Source organism: Macaca fascicularis, chromosome 18 (assembly GCF_037993035.2).
Source record: "Macaca fascicularis isolate 582-1 chromosome 18, T2T-MFA8v1.1".
NCBI classification, from domain to species: Eukaryota; Metazoa; Chordata; class Mammalia; order Primates; family Cercopithecidae; genus Macaca; species Macaca fascicularis.
The window spans coordinates 3,827,864-3,851,887 of NC_088392.1; the positions used below are offsets into that span (position 1 = coordinate 3,827,864).

The 24,024-nt window shown below is 43.8% G+C and overlaps 1 protein-coding gene across 9 annotated transcripts in view; it reads right to left on the minus strand.

Annotated features, from left to right (window-relative positions):
* Positions 1–232: 232 nt before the first annotated feature.
* Positions 233–24,024, minus strand: part of ZNF236 (zinc finger protein 236) — a 151,760-nt gene continuing 127,968 nt past the window's right edge. For 8 of the 9 annotated variants that reach the window (XM_045378098.3, XM_074022201.1, XM_045378094.3 and 5 more), the window contains 4 exons: positions 17,193–17,390; positions 13,547–13,676; positions 12,505–12,681; positions 233–4,822 (listed from right to left, as the gene is read on the minus strand). In XM_045378098.3, the coding sequence (XP_045234033.2) occupies positions 4,698–4,822; positions 12,505–12,681; positions 13,547–13,676; positions 17,193–17,390 (630 nt within the window). In that variant the 3' untranslated portion in view covers positions 233–4,697. The remainder of the gene's footprint in view (positions 4,823–12,504; positions 12,682–13,546; positions 13,677–17,192; positions 17,391–24,024) is intronic. The other variant, XR_012427043.1, reaches the window with a different exon arrangement.

The window sequence follows — 24,024 nt, forward strand, 5'->3', positions numbered from 1 at the left end:
TGATGGATGTGCACTGCATTTCAAGTCACTCTTTAATACCTTTCAAACAAGAGAGAAAGCAGAGAGCAAGAACCTGGGACATCCTCCAGGATTTAAATGCCCTGGGCTTGAATATGTTGCCAATTCAGCATTGCTCTATTGTGTTAAGCCATGGCAAACGGGACCTAGAGGAAGTGTCCACCTTTCAACAGTGATAACTCATGCAAAACTCAAAGAAGTAAATATACAGGAGTTTCAAAATAATACAAAAGCTATTTTTATTATTTTTAAAGCCAGCACAGTGGCTTCTGGCATCACTATCCATTTCTAATACAAAACTGGATTAAATAAATATCATCCAATGTATAAATAGACCATGAAACAATTGTGAAGATAAAAAGAGAATTCTTCTGTAAATAAAAAAATTAACTTTAAAATTTTCTTTAGTGGTGAATCAAGAACGAATCCCTATGTCACTTTAGAATTTGTCAATTATGATACAAATCTTGATTGAATACAAAAGTCTTCATGCTGTAAAAAGTGTTACGCGTAAAAGATTAAATAGAAAAATCTCTTCTGACTGCCTATTGCTCCTGCCATTCATGCCAATCTTCAGTTTTTAGTGCCTGAGTTGTCAGCCATCCACAGAAAGAACTGCCACGATACCTCTGTGTAGGAGGGGGAGTCTGAGGAGGGGGTCCGCTCGGACAGGGCCGGCCGCCAAACAGGACGTGTCGCTGGCGAGCCACACCACGACAGAGAACATGCCTCTGCTAGGAATGTGTGGGCGTCCGACCCATGGAGAGCTCCGTGGTTCCCACTTTCTCCACAGTGAAGATGGCAGCTCAGCGGCCTTCGGCATAGGGTCTTTCATTAGCATACGGGAAAGACGTAGAGGCCCCAGGTAGAGATACGACATTAAATTGGGTTATGGGTACAGGCCTTTTGAAATTATATTCTAAAAAATCCAAAGTGCCTAAGTTACGTGAACACAGATTAGGTGACACAAAGAGAACTCGTCCGTCAGAAGTATCCGTTGCATAATCTCATCTCTGCCTCACTTACTTCCTATGCAGTAGGTCTTGGAAAAGGGATAAATTCGCAATGATCAACCCTTGGATTAACTTTTTTTAGTGAGGGAAGGGCATGGTATTAATCTTGAAATAAGCTTCAGAAAAAAATGTAACAAGTGGGAATGAGATAGCCTTAATATATACTAAAAGGAGTTCTATATATCTTATCTATTTCCTGAAAAAATCTTATGTACATAAATCTTGAAATTGATTTACATGCCAAACTATTTTATCTTGAATATTTCCAAACATAAATCTGTGTGGTCATTTCATGTTAAAAAGTGTATCTTAACGAGTTAAAATATTCTTCTAAAATGAGGAAAACCCACAGCAAGAACAGAAATCCACTTCTTTTAAAAATCTTGTACCTGTGCTAACACATGCGTCTCTTGTAATAAATGTGATATAAGAGTTCAAAGGAAGACACAGAACACTAGCTATAATTTCAAAATTCAAGTTTCCTTAAAACATTACAATGGGGGAGTAGAAAATATGCACGAAGGAAACATCCCCTAGTTAAGTGCCAGACAAGCACAGAGGTTTCATGTCCCACCAGCAGAACATTGTCAGGGAGAGGAGAGCAGCGTTTGATGAGCCTCCCACTGGCCTGGCTGCAAGCTGGCAGATGTCGGGTCGTAGGATTTCTTCTATTTAGATACTTTCTAAGCGCCTCAAGTTTTTAAAAGGGGCAAAAGCAGAGCTTGATGGGGTGGGGTAGCATTTGAATCTGCATGTTTGAAAACATTTCCTCATTTTCATCTATTGCCATTCTATGGAAACGCAGCTGCTCGGGCATTATCTAGCAGGTGGGACTCCACACATGCTACATGCCTCCTGCTTCCTCGTACCTGCACCCCAGCTTCACGCTTGGTATCTTTGCACGGGCAGTTCATTCTTTCAGCTCCAGTGCTCCATGGTTACTTGAGCACACAAGTGGGATCAAAACACTTAGGAACTTTCAAAAGGCTCCTCAGTGACTGGGTGCTGTTGAAAACAGCAGCAGATGAAGGGAACAGGAACAGTTCTGGCACATGCACGGGGCACTGTGCTGACGCCCACGACTCGCTGTCGCGGAGCCATGCCCTGATTTTTAAAGTCTGAAGGCTTTCCAGTGGACACTGCAGGGGTAGACGCCTCTGAACTTCACAGAGGTAAAGGAAAATACCACTAAAGTTTTCTCTTAAAAATCTGAACTTGAAATTAATTTACATGCCAAACTATTTAATCTTATTTTCAAACAAAAAAAAAATTAATCACATTTCCTAACTTCATCTTTTATTTATAATTATTCCAAAGCAGATATGCTATGATGAGATAGTTCTAAAAATACAGTCTTTATCCTCAAAACCCTGGTTATACATGAGGCTAGAAATCTCTTTTCTAGAATTTTTAAAACAACAAGTAAAATATAAAGATCAACCTGTACCCCACAAAGATTCAAGTAAAATGATGTCTTTTCAAAACCTTATATTTTCAAGGAATGTTCTGCAAAAAAGCAGCTTTTTATAATTAGGAAGTAAATCAAAATAATACATAAAATGTCTTGTGTTTGACTGCTAATAAATGGAGAAAAGACACAAAATTGAATTACTGATATTTTCTTTTTCTTTAACCAAAATAAAAGTAGGCTCTAGATTCACCTGTTAAGGCCTTAAACAGTCAATTGACCAATACAGTTCACCAAACTAGCTTTCTATACAATTAGGAATTAAACAACCCCTTTTAGAGATGTCCTGAGATGACATTTAATGCTAAAATCAAAATAAATAACCGAGCAAGAACAAAAGTTTAAAATTCCAATAATTTCAACTTTGGGGATATTCGTTCACCAAAATTAATCAACATTTCTAAAATATTTCAATACAAAATTATAAAATAAAAAGTGCATTAAAAGCAGAACCTTTAAAACTCTAGCACAATTACAATTATTCTAATATGCGTCAGGTTTACACGCTGACATTCAAGGAAGGAAACCTCGGGCTTGGTAAGAAGTCCAGTATCACAAGAATAAGTCAAATAAGGCTTTTCTTTTTCTTAAAAAAATATACAATACACAAAGCAGTTTGGAAAAGAAGTAATATTATTTAACAATTTTCTGACTTAAATATTTTCACATAACAAAAGTTTTCATATCACCATCAATATTACTTATATACATATGCCGAAAGTGAACAACAACAACAAAATCAAAAGATGCCCTTTCAAAATAACAGTAAAATGTCTGTTTCTTTAGGAATCTGAAATGAGCTCCTCTCTTAATATACAAAGTCCATACAATATTTATAATAAAACTACTCTCTTCTGAAACCAAGGAGGCAATGAGAGAAAATAAAGGCAATTATTTTTCAGGAAAAAAAATAAAACCCAGCTTTATATTACAATGAAAAAGATATCCATTTATTAATAAAATGAATACAATACTGATCTGAAGTGCTTGTGGGGAGGTGAAACTCAGACGCTCTTTCTGCAATTAGGACTAGTACTTGTATTTACAAAATATACTGTTCAGCCACACAGAGGCCCATATATCTGTCTATGTACATATGTATTTATATATAGAACATATAAATAATTTCAAAGGAAAAATTAACATGAAGTAAAGAACCTTCCATCTTTGGAATGCTGTAGGAATGGCGTGCACGCACTCTGCCCGGCACGGGTGGGATTTGGTTTGGGACACGTTTAATGTGGCACCATTGACGATACTAAATAATTCCCTGAAATCAAAAATACATCTGTTTATGCACGAAGAGAAAGTTATGGGGTTTTTACGGATTCTTGGCCTCAAGCTACAGATATACTTCTTATTTGCTGGGGTAGACAGGGCCACGGTTGCTTGCTCCTTGCAGACCGTTCTGTGGTTTCCTACCTGCGATGTATGGCTTGTGCTTCTGCAATTATCTAACCCTGGACCTGAACACAGATTGAAGCGGTAAGTGTGTCACCAGCCCGTGTGGACAGCTGAATCCTTATTGGTGGGTCAGGTTTACTTGAGTCCCCGTGTTGGCGCCCCCCAGACACTGCATTCTTGTAACTAATGATTAAACATTTGTCATGGAGAGAGAATTGGTCCAGCCATCTCTCAAGGTATCAGTTATATTAACTTATGGTAGACTAAAAAGAGTCCATTTTGACTAATTTTCAAAATCACAGAGAAAAGAGTGGAAAAAACTTCCCTGTGTGTTGTAACATTTTTTTTCTGAACTTCATGCCCCAATCTTAAACTTGCTTTCAAGCTATGCTTCTTATAACCGGAAGCATGAAGGGAAATCTGACGTACTTTTTCCATGTTAGCTTTTTCGTCTTTGCTAATACAAAGAAATCACACCACAATGATAGTAAGACCCAGTTAATTGCTTTGTGAACTAGACGCACTAGCCACGGAGGAGACCAAGGAGGAAACTGCCTGCCGTAGTACCTGAGTTCAGTGATTTGTAGACAGAAGAGAACAACGCGGTGACACTTTTCCCAGTTTTTTTCCTATGAGTCTCTGAAAGACAATGATTCTTTAGATAACTTTATAGCTAAAAAACTATTGTGGTAACATTTTTAACACTTGAAGTTTTAAAACAGAGATTTCAAGTGCTTTGCTATTCACAAAATGTAACTTCAGAAACATTCTTAAAGGTGTACTTCCGACTCACGTCAGAAGACATGGGTGAGGGTCTGCCACTCGCCCGCGGCCTCCTGCACCACCTCCTCCAGGTGGAGGGTCCGGCTCAGCTCCTCCCCGTCCTGCTCTGGGTGACCTGCGGACTCCTGCAGAGCTCCTGTCATGCAAAGAAAACACAAGCAGCCTCAGACTTTCCAGAGCACAAAATGATAGCCATTTACATAAAGACTTCCTGGTAAAAAGAGACAAGGAATTTCTAAAGTAATTTGCTATTCATTCCAATGAAAAAAGAATAATCTGAGCTGCAGGTTAAACAACTCTGTCGGCAGTAGTTACTGTTAGTGAGTCTGAACGCACACAGAGCACTCGTGATGAGTGCATTCCCGACGAGTGCACTCCCATGACAGCTATGTTAACATAGCATCAGGAATGAGCAATTAATAACCAACACACATGATTTTGTAACAAAAAGGAAAGCAGGAAGCACTACAGTGTTAAAGAGAAAAATTATCCCTTTTTCCTTCGTCAAAAATTCCCCATAATATAGTGTTCTGCCCTTGGGTTCCCTACACATCTAAATGTCAACCACTGAACACTGCAAGCCGTTGAGCTCCCCTCACAAAGGACACCTCAGACAACCAAAGAACACCTGCAAGCCTCACGGAGCACACCACCACCTCCAACACCAAATCATATAACTCAGAGCACACCACCTCCAACACCAAATCACAAATCTCACAGATCACACCACCTCCAACACCAAATCACAAATCTCACAGATCACACCACCTCCAACACCAAATCATATAACTCAGAGCACACCACCTCCAACACCAAATCACAAATCTCACAGAGCATACCACCTCCAACACCAAATCATATAACTCAGAGCACACCACCTCCAACACCAAACCACAAATCTCACAGATCACACCACCTCCAACACCAAATCACATAACTCAGAGCACACCACCTCCAACACCAAATCACATGACTCAGAGCACAACACCTCCAACACCAAATCACAAATCTCACAGAGCACACCACCACCAACAAATCACAAATCTCACAGATCACACCACCTCCAACAACCAAACCACAAATCTCACAGATCACACCACCTTCAACAACCAAATAACACATCTCATGAATCATATCACCTCCAACAACCAAACCACAGATCTCACGAATCACACCACCTCCAACAACCAAATCACAAATCTCATGAATCACACCACCTCCAACAACCAAATCACAAATCTCATAAATCACACCACCTCCAACAACCAAATCACAAATCTCATAAATCACACCACCTCCAACAACCAAATCACAAATCTCACGAATCACATCACCTCCAACAACCAAATCACAAATCTCACGAATCACATCACCTCCAACAACCAAATCACAAATCTCACGAATCACATCACCTCCAACAACCAAATCACAAATCTCACGAATCACATCACCTCCAACAACCAAACCACAGATCTCACGGAGCACCACCTCCAACAACCAAATCACACCCGCAAAATGCATGGAGCACCCCAAGGGGTCTACTCAGACTTTAACATTTCTAGCTCCTTGCACGGCTACTGCCACCCTCTGAAACCTAGTCTAGGTCATTTGTTGTCATTCCTTCCTCAGAGATGGATGGTACTGCTAGATTCTGTGTAGGAAGCAACGATGAACAAGAGACAGACAGGCAGTAGGATCACACCCCAATATCCATACCCTGAAGGGCATGAACGTTAGTAAATCAAGAGAGAAACCAAAGCCCACATGTTGTCTGTACCAGGTCAACAGGATGCAGACAGGAGCAGTTGGTGCAGATTCTGTTTGCTCTGTGCCCCTGAGCACCGAGATAGCACCTGAACTGCATGCTGCAGGAAAAGGGGCTTCCAGACACGCTGTGAAGACAGACAGAGATGCTATTCTGGGCCTCTGACTGCCCAGGTGCTGACAGCCCCTACAGAAAGCTCTGTCCAGAGAGAAACCAGCTGCTCAGAAATGCTGTGCTTGCTCAGGTTCTGGGCTGCCATTTTACTCCAATAAATTTCTGCGTCCTTGCCAAAATGTATCATAAATTTGATCTAATCAAATTTGTGTGTGTGTGTGTGTGTGTGTGTGTGTGTGTGTGTGTGAGAGAAAGGGGCAGTCCATAGCCAGCTTCAACAACTGCATACACTAAGTATTAAAGTAACAAAAGCACAGGCTTCCAGAGATCATGGTGGATGGGAGGCAGGACTATACTCAGGGACAGAGCAGCATGTGGAGGCTCGCACTGTGAATTTTTGCCCCAGAACAACTAGGGGAATAAATCAGGAAACCTGAGAGAACCCACAGACTCTCTGAAAGAAGTGGATTGCTCCTGCAGGACCCAGGAGACACCTCAAATACTCCGCCACAGCAAGACCCGCCCAAGGAGAGTCTGAGCTCAGACACGCATAGCCCAGCCCCCACCCAGTGGTCCTTCTCTACCCACTCTGGTAGTGGAAGACAAAGGGCAGATATTCTTGGGAGGTCTAGGGCCCCACCCACTGCCTGTTCCTCCCTATACTACCATAGCTGATGCGCTCTGGAAAGCACCACCTCCCGGCAGGAGGCCAACCAGCGCAAAAATAGAGCATTAAACCACCAAAGCTAAGAACCGTCACAGAGTCCATCTCACCCCCCTGCCACCTCCACCAGAACAGGCGCCAGTATCCACAGCTGAGAGACCACAGATGGTTCACATCACAGGACTCTGTGCAGACAACCCCCAGTACCAGCCTGGAGCCGGGTGGACTTGCTGGGCGGCTAGACCAAGAAGAAAGGTAACAATCACTACAGCTCTGTTCTCAGGGAGCTACAGCCACAGGAAAAGGTGGACAGTACTACATCAAGAGAACACTCTGTAGGACCAAAGAATCTGAACAGCAGCCTTCAGCCCTAGACCTTCCCTCTGACAGAGCCTACTCAAATGAAAAGGAACCAGAAAACCAACTCTGGTAATATGACAAAACAAGGCTCTTTGACACCCCCCAAAAATCACACTAGCTCACCAGCAATGGATCCAAACCAAGAAGAAATCCCCAATTTACCTGAAAAACAATTCAGGAAGTTAGTTATTAAGCTAATCAGGAAGGCACTAGAGAAAGGTGTAGCCAAAAGGAAATAAAAAAACGATACAAGAGGTGAAGGGAGAAATATTCAATGAAATTGATAGCATAAATTAAAAAACAAGGAAAACTTCAGGAAACAATAGACGTAGAAATGCAAAATGCTCTGAAAAGTCTCAGCAATAGAACAGAACAAGTAGAAGAAAAAAATTCAGAGCTCAAAGACAAGGTCTTCGAATTAACCTAATCCAGCAAAGACAAAGGAAAAAGAAGAAGAAAATATGAGCAAAGCCTCCAAGAAGTCTGGGGATTATGTTAAACGACCAAACCTAAGAATAATCGGCATTCCTGAGGAAGAAGAGAAATTTAAAAGTCTGGAAAACATATTTGGGGGAATAATCGAGGAAAACTTCCCCGGCCTTGCTAGACCTAGACATCCAAACACAAGAAGCACAAACAACACCTGGGAAATTCATTGCAAAAAGATCAGTGCTTAGCCACAATGTCATCAGCAACAGCAGCTAAAAAAGCAGAGGGACATTATATAATGATAAAAGGCCTTGTCCAACAGGAAAATACCACAATCCTAAACATACATGTCCCTAACACTGGAACTCCCAAATTTATAAAACAATTACTAATAGATCTAAGAAATGAGATAGACAGCAACACAAAAATAGTGGGATACTTCAATATTCCACTGACAGCACTAGACAGTTCATCAAGACAGAAAGTCAAAAAAGAAACAATGGATTTAAACTATACCCTGGAACAAACTGACTTAACAGAGATATATATATATATAAAACATTCCATCCAACAATTGCAGAATACACATTGTATTCAACAGCACATGGAACTTTCTCCAAGACAGACCATATGATAAGCCACAAAATGAGCCTCAATAAATTTAAGAAAATGGAAATTGTATCAAGCACTCTCTTAGACCACGGTGGAATAAAACTGGAAATAAATTCAAAAAGGAACCTTCGAAACCATGTAAATATACGAAAATTCAATAACCTGCTCCTGAATGATCACTGGGTGAAAAATGAAATCAAGATAGAAATTTAAAAATTATTCGAACTGAACGACAATAGTGACACAACCTATCATAACCTCTGGGATACAGCAAAGGCAGTGCTAGGGGGAAAGTTCATCGCCCTAAATGTCTAACATCAAGCCTGAAAGAGCACACACAGACAATCTACGGTCACACCTCAAGGAACTAGAGAAATAAGAATAAACCAAAACCAAACCCAGCAGAAGAAAAGAAAGACCAGAGCAGAACTAAATGAAATTGAAACAAACAAAAGATAAAATGAAACAAAAAGCTGGTTCCATGAAAAGATAAATAAAACTGATAGACCATTAGCAAGATTAAGAAGAGAGGAAATCCAAATAAGCTCAGTAAGAAGCAAAACGGGAGATATCACAACTGACACCACGGAATATAAAAGATCACTCAGGCCAGGCGCGGTGGCTCACGCCTGTAATCCCAGCACTTTGAGAGGCCAAGGTGGGCGGATCAAGAGGTCAGGAGATGGACACCATCCTGACTAACACGGTGAAACCCCATCTCTACTAAAAATACAAAAAAATTAACCGGGTGCAGTGGCAGGAGCCTGTAGTCCCAGCTGCTCAGAAGGCTGAGGCAGGAGAATGGCGTGAACCCGGGAGGCGGAGCTTGCAGTGAGCTGAGATCACGCCACTGCACTCCAGCCTGGGTGACAGAGCGAGACTCCGTCTCAAAAAAAAAAAAGAAGATCACTCAAGGCTACTATGAACACCTTTACACACATAAACTAGAAAACCTAGAAGAGATGGACACATTCCTGGAAAGATACAACCCTCCTAGCTTAAATCAAGAAGAACCAGATACCCTGATCAGACCACTAACAAGCAGCAAGATTGAAATGGTAATTTAAAAATTACCAACAAAAAAAAGTCCATGACCAGATGAATTCACAGCAGAATTCTACCAGGCATTCAAAGGAGAATTGGTACCAATTCCACAAGACAGAGGAAAAGAGAACCCTCCCTAAATCTCTGGAGCCAGTATCACCCAAATACCGAAACCAAGAAAGGACATAACCAAAAAAGAAAACTACAGACCGTTATCCCTGATGAACACAGATGCTAAAATCCTTAACAAAATACTAGCTAACCAAATCCAACACATATCAAAAAGATTCTCCACCATATGATCAAGTGGGTTTCATACCAGGGATGCAGGAATGGTTAAATATACACAAGTCGATAAATGTGATACACCACATAAACAGAATTAAAAACAAAAATCAGATGATCATTTCTACAGAGGCAGAAAAAGCATGAGACAAAATCCAGCATCACTTTATGATTAAAACTCCCAGGAAAACCAGCATACAAGGGACATACCTCAATAATAAAAGCCATCTATGACAAGCCCACAGCCAACGTAATACTGAATGATGAAAAGTTAAAAGCATTCCCTCTGAGAACTGAAACAAGACAAGGATGCACATTCTCACCACTCCTCTTCAACATAGCAGTGGAAGTCCTAGCCAGAGCAATCAGAAAAGAGAAGGAAATCAAGCGCATCCAAATCAGTAAAGAGGAAGTCAAACTATCACTGTTTGCTGATGATGTGATTGTTTACCTAGAAAACCCAAAAGACTCTTCCAGAAAGCTCCTAGAACTGATAAAAGAATTCAGCAAAGTTTCCAGATAAAAAATTAATGTACAGAAATCGTAGCTCTTCTATACACCAACAGCAACTAAGCTGAGAAATCAAGAACTCAACCCCTTTTACAATAGCTGGAAAAAAGAAAACAAAACAAAAACAAACAAACCAAAAAAAACCCTTAGGAATACACCTAACCAAGAATGTAAAAGACCTCCACAAGGAAAACTACAAAACACTGCTGAAAGAAATCACAGATGACACAAACAAATGGAAACACATCCCATGCTCATGGTTGGGTAAATCAATATCGTGAAAATGGCCATACTGCCAAAAGCAATCTACAAATTCGACACAATTCCCATCAAAATACCAACATCATTCTTCACAGAATTAGAAAAAACAATTCTAAAATTGATATGGAATTTTAAAAGAGCTCACATAGCCAAAGTAAGACTAAGCAAAAAGAACAAATCTGGAGGCATCACATTACCTGATTTCAAACTATACTATAAGGTCATAGTCACCAAAATAGCATGGTACTGGTATAAAAATAGGCACACAGACCAATGGAACTGAATAGAGAACCCAGAAATAAACCCAAATACTTACAGCCAAGGGATCCTCAACAAGGCAAACAAAAACATAAAATGGGGAAAGGACACCCTTTTCAACAAACGGTGCTGGGATAATTGGCGAGCCACATGTAGGAGAATGAAAGTGGACTCTCATCTCTCACCTTATACAAAAATCAACTCAAGATGGATAAAAAAACAGTCTAAGACCTGAAACTATAAAAATTCTAGAAGATAACATTGGAAAAACCCTTCTAGACATTGGCTTAGGCAAGGACCAAGAACACAAAAGTGAATGCAATAAAAACAAGGATAAATAGCTGGGACTTCATTACACTAAAGAGCTTTTGCATGGCAAAAGGAACAGTCAGCAGAGTAAACAGACAACCCACAGAGTGGGAGAAAATCTTCACAATCTATACATCTGACAAAGGACTAATATCCAGAATCTACAACAAATTCAAACTAATCAGTAAGAAAAAAACAAACAATCCCATCAGAAAGTGGGCTAAGGATATGAATAGACAATTCTCAAAAGAAGATATACAAATGGCCAGCAAACATATGAAAAAACACTCAACATCACTAATGATCAGGCAAATGCATATCAAAACCACAATGTGATACCACCTTACTCCTGCAAGAATGGCCATAATCAAAAAACAAAAAGTACATGCTAACATGGATGTGGTGAACAGGGAACACTTCTACACTGCTGGTGGGAATGTAAACTAGCACAGTCACTGTGAAAAAGTGTAGAGATTCCTTAAAGAACTAAAAATAGAACTATCATTTGACCCAGCAATCCCACTACTGGGTATCTACCCACAGGAAAATAAGTCATTGTATGAAAAAGACACCTGCACACGCATGTTTATAGCAGCACAATTCGCAACTGCAAAAATGGGGAACCAACCCAAATGCCCATAAATCAACAAGTGGATAAAGAAACTGTGGTATATATACACAATGGAATACTACTCAGCCAAAAAAAAAGGAATTAATTAATGGCATTTGCAATGACCTGGATGAGACTGGAGGCCATTATTCTAAGCGAAGTAACACAGGAATGGAAAACCAAACCAAACATCATATGTTCTCACTCATAAGTGGGAGATAAGCTATGAGGATACAAAGGCATGAAAGTGACACAATGGACTTTGGGGACTCATGGGGAAAGGGTGGGAAGGGATTGAGGGATGAAAGACCTATAAATAGGGTGCAATGTATACTGCTTGGGTGATGGGTGCACCAAAATCTCACAAATCATCACTAAAGAGCTTACTCATGTAACCAAACACTACCTGTTCCCCCAATAACCTATGGAAATAAACAAATAAAATAAAATAAAGCACAGGTTTCCAGTCCACACAACTGAGGCTGTACCATGTGCAATGCACAATCACCGTGTGAACTGAAGGAAACAATGTATGCGAAACACAGGGTGCCTCGCAGGCCACCGAAGTGTACGCACTCCCAGGTGCAGTGGTCTCACCAGCATAGCTGTGCGCCCGCTTCATGTGCAGCTTCATGTTGCTCTTCTGCGTGAAGCCCATGACGCAGTAGGCACACTTGTAGGGCCGCTCCCCCGTGTGCTTCTTCATGTGCACCTGCAGTGCGCTCTTCTGGTTGAAGGCTTTCTCACAAAGCGTGCAATGGAACGGCCGCTCCCCTGTACAGAAAATGGCACATGTCAATGTCTCTAAGAAGAGGATAGTGGATGCCTGGGCTCTACCCTGCGGTATGAACAAGAGGGACTGAATGTTCCTCTTTTCTCTTAGGCTTTCAGCCTGGCTGTCATCTGAACAAATGGCTGGAGGAGCCATGGGGAGACCAGAGGGATCCTGGCCAGGTCCTAACAACCCCCAGCAGATGGGGCAGAGGGATCAGAGAGCCATGGAAGGGCCACGGTGGATGCAGCCTGTGGAACCCCAGGCCCACGGTGAGTCGTCAGATGATCACGACAAAAATGAGCATGGGATGATGTCTTGTCAGGCCAGGGCGGAGACAGAAGGGCTGACACAGAGCTATCACGTACCAGTCAAGAGGCAGAGAGATGGGAGAGCTTGTTTCTTTGTTCTGTGTGTTTTTTGTTCTCTAAGACAAAAAGTTTGAGCAGATTTAGGTGGTGTAGGAAAAGCCAGTAGAGAAAAAAAGTTTTAAGATAGAAGAGGAAGATTAAAAATTAAGTTCCCCAGTGACATGAGGACATGGGACCCAGGCACTGGGGGCTGCCGGTTTGCTCTAGCAGGAGGGAAGGAGGGACGTGATGTGGTCAACATCCCAGACACGGCACGGGAGCCTTGCGTGATGCTTCTGTTTCCTACGGTCATAATGTAAGCAGCAAAATCTTCCATGTGAAAAGTTAGTTAAGATGATAAATAGGTCAAAACTCAGGGGAAATGGAACATGTAGACCTTGCTTTATAAATAAAGCATTCCATCGCTTGCGAATATTGTACAGGTGGAATTCTGTTTTCTCGCCCATGGTGTCTACTTCAAAGAGTAAGGAAACAAAAGCGCATCCCTCCCCGTTACCTGTGTGGATGCGGCTGTGGCGCTCCAGCTGGCTTGGTTTGGCAAACGCCTTCTCACAAGTGTCACATTTAAACACTCTTGGCTTCTGGGAGCTCAAAGAGGGGCCGGCCTGGTGTGTCTGCATGTGCTCCTGGGAGACAACACACAGAAACCAAGAAACGAGATCAAAACGGAGCTTTCGCAACCAGAAACAAGAGGAAGTAAATGACTACAAAGTTCAAGTCAGTAACAAGGACAAAATCAAAGGCTAATCTGTGATTTGTGTTCTTAAGGACTTTATCCATTGGTAGTGACAACAGGGTGATGGGCTTGGGGCTTCTCGGGGAGACTCCGGTCCCCATCTGAGCTTTACCGCCTGCTAGTTATATGGCTTGGCCACATCTGTGTCCCAAATCGGGGTAGAAATATCTCCTTCATCAGCTTTAACTGAGACCAAGGGCATCAAGCCACGAGCCTAGTGCAGGAGTCCAGGTGAGCTCTCTCCATTGGCTGTGGGGGATCCTGTCCCCGTTTCACACAAGAGTCCACCCAAATGTCACGGCCCGAGGCCACCCATAGGTTGTGGCCCGAGGTCCTGCGGCACCCAGCTGGACGTGTTCAGTGACTCTCACCCACGAGTCCTCGCGGAATGCCTGTGATTCCGAAGTGCATTCTCCTGGTGATATGACAACTGCCTCACGGTGGCTCTGGAGGCTTCTAAAGCCAAGAGGAAACTGTTCCCTTCTCACGTTGTGACTGGCAACTTGCCAGAGATACTACATTCACATGACCACAAATTTCTCAAAGATCTGACAGCTGCTGCCTTTGCAGGCACCTGAGGATGTGCAACGTGGTTATTTTCCAAAATTGCATAAGCATAATAACTATCCTGATAGAACTCCAGAGTCTTTAGACCTAACCTCTACCCTGTAAGGCAGGAGTCATGGAAAAGTACATGCTTCCTGTGTGTGTTCAATGTGACTGCCTGTGTTCCAGTTGCAGACGTCACATTGCTTAAGGCCCAGCACAGCCTGGGAGGTGGATGTAATGAAAGCAGCAGGGTGGGAAAAACAAACTCGGGAGGTGAGTGCGGGAGCCTCCCCAGGACGGCAGACCAGGCAGAGCCAGGACTGCAGGTGAGGCCTGACCAGTGACGACACCACCCCTGACGACACCAATCACCATCAACAGCTAGAGGGCATTCCTCGCCCACTCCGTCTGGGGTTCCCACCCGGTCCGCGTTGGATGTAACTACAGTCAGTCACACTGAGCACTAAGCTTCCTGAGGATGGAGCCACCTGTTTCTGGGACCACCTTCTTTGCACACAGTAGGCACTCACTGTTTGCTAAACTGAAAGGAGGACAGAGAGAGTCCGTGGGGGAACAGAGTGTCTGGTGGGACGGAAAGGAAAGCTTTTATAACATTGGCTTCTGTTTCTCTGACCCCAGAGAGAGAAACTTCCTGCAGTGGTAACAGTACATGCGGCTGCCACTCTATGCTGCTGACTTTAAAAGAAGTATCGACGAGCTGCACTCCTCAAAGGGAGGAGTTAGGCTTACCCTGCGGCACAGGTTACTGTAAACCTAGTTCTCCCTAGAAAGTGCTCTCTGAGACAATGGCAAATGTTCCTCAAGAAAGAATTTCATCATAAAATAAGTTTGCAATCAGCTGGAGTTAATATCGTTCCTACTGCAACACAGCTGCCGGCTTGGCTCTGCTACAAGGGAGGTGTGAAGTTTTAAGAAGGGGAGGGGTTGTGCCCTGAAGTTGGTGGGGACTCAGCAGAGCCGCCAGCATGGCCATCAGCTCACCGCACCAGAGGATGCTAATGCAGTCCTGGGGCAGGGAGATTCACCAGAAGGTGTCAAAAGAAAGAGTCCTGTTGATAGTTTATTTTGCTGTGCAGAAGCTCTTAAGTTTAACTGGATCCCATTTACCAACATTGGCTTGTGTCGCAATTGCTTTTGGCATCTTTGTCATGACATCTTTGCCTGTTCCTCTCTCCAGAATGGTATTGTCTAGGTTGTCTTCCAGGGTTTTTAGAGTTGTGGGTTTCACATTTCAGTCTTCAATCCATCTTGAAACAGAAAACCAAGTATCACATGTTCTCACTGATAAGTGGGAGCTAAATGGTGAGAACACATGGATCCATAGAGAGGAGCAACTCACACACACTGGGGCCTCCTTGAGGTAGGAGGGAGAGGAGCAGGAAAAAGTATTGGCTACTTAGCTTAGTACCAGGGTGATGAAATAATCTGTACAACAATCCCCTGTGACCTGAGTTTACCTATATAACAAACCTGCACATGCACCTCTGAACCTAAAGTGAAAGTAAAAAAAATTAAAAATAAAAAAGAACCCAAGCAGCCAAGCAACAGGCTTCCTTCAGGCACAGAGAGGGAGGAGTGAGGGACTCGGGGCTCACCAGCCCCTGGAGGGACCGGGGAGAGGAGCCACAGCAAGCGCCACAGGTGGGGCCCTGGGCTTCCCAGCTCGGACAGGACAGGGCCATCACCACTGACACCACTGGCCTGCAATACACTCAATGTCCGTGTGCTCTACTCCACACTCCAAAACAGCCATCCTGGTCACAGGGATCCAAGGATTCCAGTTCCTGGGACAGGAATTCCTTGAGTAGGACTCTCCCTTCTTCTTGTCCTACACTCATTAAAAGACAACAGACACACGAAGGCCACAAACAATCCCTGCCCCCCAACATACACAGGAACCCCAAGGGTCCAGCTGTCTTAGCACAGCTTTCCTTCCCGGCCGGCGTGGCATGCCTCTGACCTCCGCATGGCCTGGCCAAGGCTGGTCAGAAATTTCGCAGGCTATCCCTCACTTGGAATTTGTCTGCTTTTCTCATGTTATGAGGTTTTTGGGAGAAGTGTCATTTTCATCCCACTCTGCCAAGGACAGATGCAGTCTTGATGTGTGGGTGCTGACACTGGCCACGGCCGCTGGGCTGGAGTGGTGCTGGCTAGGCATCCGCGCTGCACGCTCCTCTGTGTTCCACCCCTTCCACACCCCATTCCCTTCACACGGAAGACGTAGCGCCCTGGGCTGGACATCAGAGCACCCTGCTGGGATTCTGCCTCCTGCCCACTGTAGCACAGCACCATCTGTGGGGATGTCCCAGAACTCATCCTCTGCTTCCCACATGCGGGCACTCAGGTCTCCACTGTGCAATGATGGCTCTGCTGCAGTGGAAAGCGTGCGCAGCTAAACCTTGGGAGGCTGAAGGGGCATCTTCAGGGCTGGTCCCCAGGGTGGGCACACATGCATTTGTTAGGGCCGCCCAATGCCCCTACAGAAAGTCCTACCAAGCCACAGTCTCAACAGCCATTATGTGAGCCAGCCTCTGTTTCCTGACAGCCTCGACAATGGGTGCTGACAGACGTTCACATTTCTGCCAGTCTGACAAGGGAGAGAGGGCATTGCAATGTTATTTTAACTTGTGTTGCAAACTGACTGTGAGTTGCAGGTGAACATGCAATCCATCTGTACAGCAAGCGGACCGCTTACAACCAGAACAACACTAAGTCTACATCTATTGAGCTTTTCCTCAAAAACACATGCCGGATTCCCGGCCGGTGTTAAATCTTGGACTCTGCATCTCTAGCCACCTGGGGGGCACACAGCTGTGCTGCGGCACGGTGGGCCTACCTTGAGGTGCGTGGCGCGCTTGAAGGCCTTCCTGCACACGGGGCAGCCGTGGATGCGCTCCCGGCCGTGCACCTCCTTGCTGTGGTGCATCAGCACTGCCGCCGACGAGAAGGCGCGGTCACACTCCAGGCACTGGTGTGCCCGGCCCTCCTTCTCGGGCTGGCTGCCCGGGGCCAGGTTCCCAGAGACGCCAGCTACCTGGAAAGAGCCAGAAATTCTGTGACTTTCCACTCACTTGGCTGGATTTGTGCAAGTTTGTGAACTGACAGACACCATGGTGATAACAGGGACATTCCTAGCATGGACGCGCCAAGCCCACGCTGCATGTCCTATCATCAGGATAATTTAGTCAGAGGCACCTTCCACACAATATGAGACCAGAATGCACACTGTGTCCTGCAAGATTGAGACCACACAACAGCAGCTAAGGAATGAGCTCTGTGCCGCACCGACCAGGTGCAAAGTCCAGCTCCAGCATGACTGTCTGGGCTATTCTGGGCTAAGTACTTAACCAGTCTGTGCTTGCATCTTCATGGGAGAACCACCTGCCTACCAAGGGCTGCATATGGCAGGCATTCACTAAATGCTCGCTACTGGTAGTAGCTTTAGATAAACAATTCTTAATAACAAAAGGTGTTTTTAGCTTTTAATGGAATTAAACCATTTTTTTCAAACCGTGGATCACAACCAATTAGATTTTCAAATCATCTTACTGGGATGCCACCACCATTTGAAAAAATCATTTTCAAAAATTTCGAAAAAAATTTTTTGAGATGGGGTCTTGCTCTCTTGCCCAGGCTGGAGTTCAGCGGCACAATCACAGCTCACGATAGCCTCAAACTCCTGGGCTCAAGCAATCTTCCCACCTCAACCCTCCCAAATACCTGGGACCACAGGTACGTACCACCTCACCATCATGCCCAGCTAATTTTTTTATTTTTTGTAGAGACAGGGTCTCCTTATGTTGCCCAGGTTGGTCTTAAAACTCCTGAACTCAAGGGATCCTCCTGCCTCTGTCTCCCAAGTGCTGGGATTACAGGTATGAGGCCCTGCACCTGGCTGACTCAGCTTTTATAAACAAGAGATTCCAGTTTTGCAAATGCAAATTTCTATGTGATGGCTTAACAAAACAATTATAATACAAATTAATGAGATCTGTCCACATTTTTATTATTCCTAGTTTATCAAATACTTTTTCATTAATTCTGGAATATAATAAGTAAACATTAAAGAAAAATACTTAACAAAAAAAGATTTATACAGGGTGCTATATTATTAATCTGTGCTGTAATTTTAAAAAATGGAATGGGAAAAAAGGAACAAAGGAAAAGATCAGAAAAGACATTGCAGCCATGTGAGATGTGCAGGAACTGGTGTTATTCTAGAATATGACACCTGCGTCAGGTGTGTGTCTACACGTATCTGTAGGTGTTATTCTATAACATGATACCTGTGTCAGGTGTGTGTGTCTACACATGAGTATCTGCAGGTGTTATTCTACAATATAACACCTGTGTCGGGTGTGTGTCTACAGGTGAATATCTGTGAGTGTAAAGTAAAACGACAGAAACACACGCGTGTTGAGGTCACTGCATACAATATATTCCATGTGAGTCAAGTCTGAAAAGCACAGGAATAAATGATACTAAAGGCTGGTTGTGTAACGCAGATAAATGCATGCTGACGAACATCAACTCAAACAAAAACCTGCAGTTATGGAGCGGCCTAATGTCCTCCATCAACGTTACGAAGCATCTACCAGGAGTCGTGGCAATGAACACACACAGAAAATTGTTTCTGAACCAAACATTTTACTCATGAGATGTGAGAATTCAATATCCGGTCCACATCATTCAAGGAAAGACAAACGAACACACTAAACTTTAAAAACTATTTCTGCAAAATATTTTTCAGCATAATCGCATCAGGAACAAAGCTTCTGAATCATTGCTACTACTGTGAAACAAATCTCCAATGTTCTGCTGAATTCCATAACTACATATATATAAAAACCTACAGACTGAATTATATTAATAGAATTTTGCTAAAATCATACTTGCCCAAAGGAGAAGGGGAAATTGGTTACAGAATGAGTGTGAGATGATTTTTAAGCCTGAGGCATAAACTTGGCCACAGCTAGAAATAATGTGCTTCCCACAGCAGGTTATTCTGCGTGGGGGTGGGAGGGTAGAAGTGTATATGTCTACCCCCTCCCAAGCATGAGGAGTGTGGCTGTTGGGAAGCAGAAGAGGAAGGAAGGCAGCCTCTCACATCCACCTCCTAATGCGCCCTGGCGCAGATCCAACATCCTCTGCGTCCAGCAGCCGGCACTGGCAGGAACTTAATTTTGTTTGCTGAACTGAAACAAGGTCAATATTTCAGAGAAATGCTGCCCACAACACACACCTGGGCACATGATCACCCTTCTGACCCCAAACCCCCCTCTAAAAACCTGCCCCTTACTAAAGAGTTCCCAGCTGAGACGAGCTGATCTCAAGTCACAGGAAATCCAGGTGTAAATGCTCAAAATGATATTCTTCTATTCAGACATGAAGAGTGAGGTAAGACAGATCTAGGTTCAAACGCCAGCTCTGTCTCTATTGGCAGGGTGACTAAGTTATTCAAAGCTACCCTTAAATCTCAGAATCCTTGTGAGTAAAACGGGGCCGTGACACTTCAGACACCTCCCAGGCTGTGGGAAGGGCTCGGCTACATAAGACCACATGCCTAGTGGGAGCCTGGCCTTAGTCACCTGGCCAGCAAGTGTCGGCTCTTTTCTCCTGTAAAACCAGTTCAAAAGAAGGCCACGGCCCCTTAAGCAGTGAGTGAAGGAAGAAAGGCAGTTTGCTGCAGCAGCTCCCCTCTGATTTAATAGCTTGAAATTGCTAACAAAGTTAGGTCAGGTCTCTTGATCTTTATGGGAAGGGTCAGGCAGAAATTAGTTCATTCGCTTTTGTAAAGACAGGCTGAGAAAGGGGGCAGTCTGTCAATGGCTCTCTTAGGAGAAAGACGTTTTCACATTGTGAGTACACATCTTGTCAGATCAGTATGAATTTCTCTTCAGATGAACTACGAAGAAAAAGATTTTTAAAAAGCAAAGGTTGTTGCTCTAGGGACTTCACCAGAGAGCGATGTGAGCCCCAGGCCATAGTAGCTGCTCCAGCGCCACCAGCAGTGTCCTCACCTGAGCACTTGCTTTGGGCCAGGACCTGTGCTCTGTGCCAGCAAACGTTACATGCCCAAATTCTGACCACTATGAGGTAGTCCTAACTACACCTCTGTTTGGGGGTTTGGGTTTTTGTTTGTGTTTGTTTTAAAACACGAACTTGCTCTGTCACCAGGTTGGAGTACAGTGGTGATCATAGCTCACTGCAGTCTCCAACTCCTGGGCTCAAGCAGTCCTCCTGCCTCAGCCTCCCAAAGTGCTGGGATTGCAGGTGTGAGCTACTGTGCCTGGCCACCTCTGTCTTAAAAACAGGCCATCACACAGATGTAGGATTGCCTGAGGGCTCCTGGCCAGAATGCACGGGAGCAGGGATGTACCCACATCACCAGAGGCTGCAGCCAGCACTCCCAGCCACTCTGTAGTGGGTTCAGATAAACCCAGGGTGCTTAAAGTGGTCCCAGCTTCCTCCCAGAAGCACAGGCCAGAGGTAGACCCAGGCATGTGTCTGAAGTCCCTGGTCAGAGCCCAGGTCAGAGCCTGGAAGCGTCAATGTGCATTCCATCTGTGTCAAGAGAGCATTAGGATGAAATTAGACCGTGATTAAAACCAATTAATGTTGGCAAACAGTGCTACAAGCTAACAAGGGAAACTTACAGAAAACATCTAAGAGAATTTCTCTTGCTAATTATAGGCATACCTTGTTTTCACTGAACTTCGCTTTTTTTGCCCTCCATAGATATCCTGTCATTTTCACAAATTGAAAATTTGTGGCGATGCTACTTTGAGCAAGTCTACTGGTGTCATTTTTCCAATGGCACATGCTCACTTCGTGTCTCTGTGTCACATTTTGGTAATTCTCGCAATATTTCAAAGTCTTTCATTACAGCGTATCTGTTACGGTGATCTGTGATTAGTGATCTTTGATGTTACTATTGTAATTGTGTTGAGGCACCACAAACCCTGCCCATATAAAATGGCAAACTTAATCTATAAACGTTTGTGTCTGACTGCTTCACCAACTGGCCACCCCACTTCTCCTTGGGGCTCCCTATTCTCTGAGACACAACAACACTGAAATGAGGCCAATTCATGACCCCACAGTGGCCTGTAAGTGTTCAAGTGAAAGGAAGAATCACACATCCCTCACTTCAAAAGCTAGAAATGATTCAGCTTAATGAGGAAGGCATGTAGAGAGCTGAGAGAGGCTGAAAGCTCAGTCTCTTTATGTCAAACTATTAGCCAACTTGTGAAATGAAGGAAAGGTTCTTAAAGAAAATTAAAAGTGTTATCCAGTGAACTCATGAATGATAAGAAAGTGGAACTGCACTATTGCTGATAAGCAGAAAGTTTTAACGGCCTAGACAGATCAAAACAGCCACAACCTTCACTTAAGCCAAAGCCTAATCCAGAGCAAGACTCTAACTCTCTTCCATGTTATGAAGGCCAAGAGGTGAGGAAGCTGCAGAAGAAAATTTGGAAACTAGCAGAGGTCGGTCCATGAGAACTAAGGAAAGAAGCCACCTCCATAACACAGCAGTGCAAGGTGAAGCAGCAAGTGCTGATGGAGAAGCTGCAGCAAGTTCTCCAGAACATCTAGCCAAGAGCATCGATGAAGGTCACTCCATTAAACAGATTTTCAGAGTAGACAGAACAGCTTTATAGTGGAAGAAGATGCCTCTAGGACTTTCACAGCTACAGAAAAGTCAGTGTCTGGCTTCAAAGGACAGGCTGACTCTTTTATGAGGGGCTAGTGCAGCTAGTGACTTGAAGTTGAAGCCAATGCTCATTTACCATTCCAAAAATTCTTAGGGCCCTTAAGAATGATGCTAAATCCATTCTTTCTGTGCTCTACACATGAAACAATAAAGCCTGAATGACAGTACATCTGTTTACAGCATGATATACTGAATATCTTAAGCCCACTGCTGAGACCTACTGGTCAGAAAAAAATGATTCCTTTCCAAATATTCCTGCTCTGGTCACGCAATGCACCTGGTCACCCAAGAGCTGTGATGGAGCTGTACAGAGGGACGAATGTTGCTTTCATGCCTGCTAACATGACATCCACTCTGCAGCCCATGGATCAAGGAGGAATTTCCACTTTCAAGTCTTACTAAGAAATACATCTCATAAGGCTGTAGCTGACACAGATAGTGATTCCTCTGATGGATTTGGGCAAAGTAAAGTGAAAACCTGTGGAAAGGATTCACCACTCTATACGCCATTAAGAACATTTGTGATTCATGGGAGGAAGTCAAAATATCAACATTAACAGGAGTTTGGAAGAAGCTGATTCCAGCCCTCATGGATGACTTTGAGAGGTTCAAGACCTCAGCGGAAGAAGCAACTACAGATGTGGATGAATGGGCAAGAGAATTAGAAGTAGAGCCTGAAGCTGACTGAATTGCTGCAATCTCATGGTATATATAACTCAGCAGATAAGGATCTCATGGTATTTACAACTGTGCAGATAAGGATCTCATGGTATTTATAACTTGAGCAGATAAGGAGTTGCTTCTTATGGATGAGCAAATAAAGCAGTTACTTGAGACGGAGTCTCCTGTAATCATCATCACTCCTGGTGATGATGCTGTGAACATTGTTGAAATTGCAACAAAAGATTTAAAAGATTACAGAAACTTGGTAAAGCAGCAGTGGGCTTTGAGAGATGGACTCCAATTCTGAAAGAGGTTCTGCTTTGGGTAAAATGCTATCAAACATCATCGCATGCTATGGGGAAATCTTTCATGAAAGGAAGAATTGACGCAGCAAACTTCATTGTTGTCTTATTTTAAGAAATTGCCGGCCAGGCGCAGTGGCTCAAGCCTGTAATCCCAGCACTTTGGGAGGCCGAGACGGGCGGATCACGAGGTCAGGAGACCGAGACCATCCTGGCTAACACGGTGAAACCCCGTCTCTGCTAAAAAATACAAAAAACTAGCCAGGAGAGGTGGCGGGTGCCTGTAGTCCCAGCTACTCGGGAGGCTGAGGCAGGAGAATGGCGTAAACCCGGGAGGCGGAGCTTGCAGTGAGCGGAGATCCGGCCACTGCACTCCAGCCTGGGCGACATAGTGAGACTCCGTCTCAAAAAAAAAAAAAAGAAAGAAATTGCCACAGCCACCCTAAACTTCAACAACCACCACCTTGATCAGTCAGCAGCCATCAACATCAAGGCAAGACCCTCCACCAGCAAAAAGATTACAACTTGCTGAAGGCTCAGGTGATTGTTAGCATTTTTAGCAATAAGGTATTTTTAAATTAAGGTATGTATATTTAAAAAATATATATTAATGCTGGTCAGGTACAGTGGCTCACGCCTGTAATCCCAGCACTGTGGGAGGCCAAGGTGGGCGATCACTTGAGCTCAGGAGTTTGAGACCAGCCTGGCAACATGGCAAAACCCCGTCTCTATTAAAAATACAAAACTTAGCCAGGTGTGGTGGTGCACGCCTGTGATTCCAGCTATCTGGGAGGCTAAGGCAGGAGAATCACTTGAACCCAGGAGGCGGAGGTTGCAGTGAGCTGAGATTGCACCACTGCACTCTAGCCTGGGCAACAGAGCGAGACTCTGTCTCAAAAAAAAAAAAAAAACAAAAAGGAAAAAAAAAAGAAATAATGCTGCTGAACACTATTATTACAGTATAGTATAAACATCATATGCCCTGG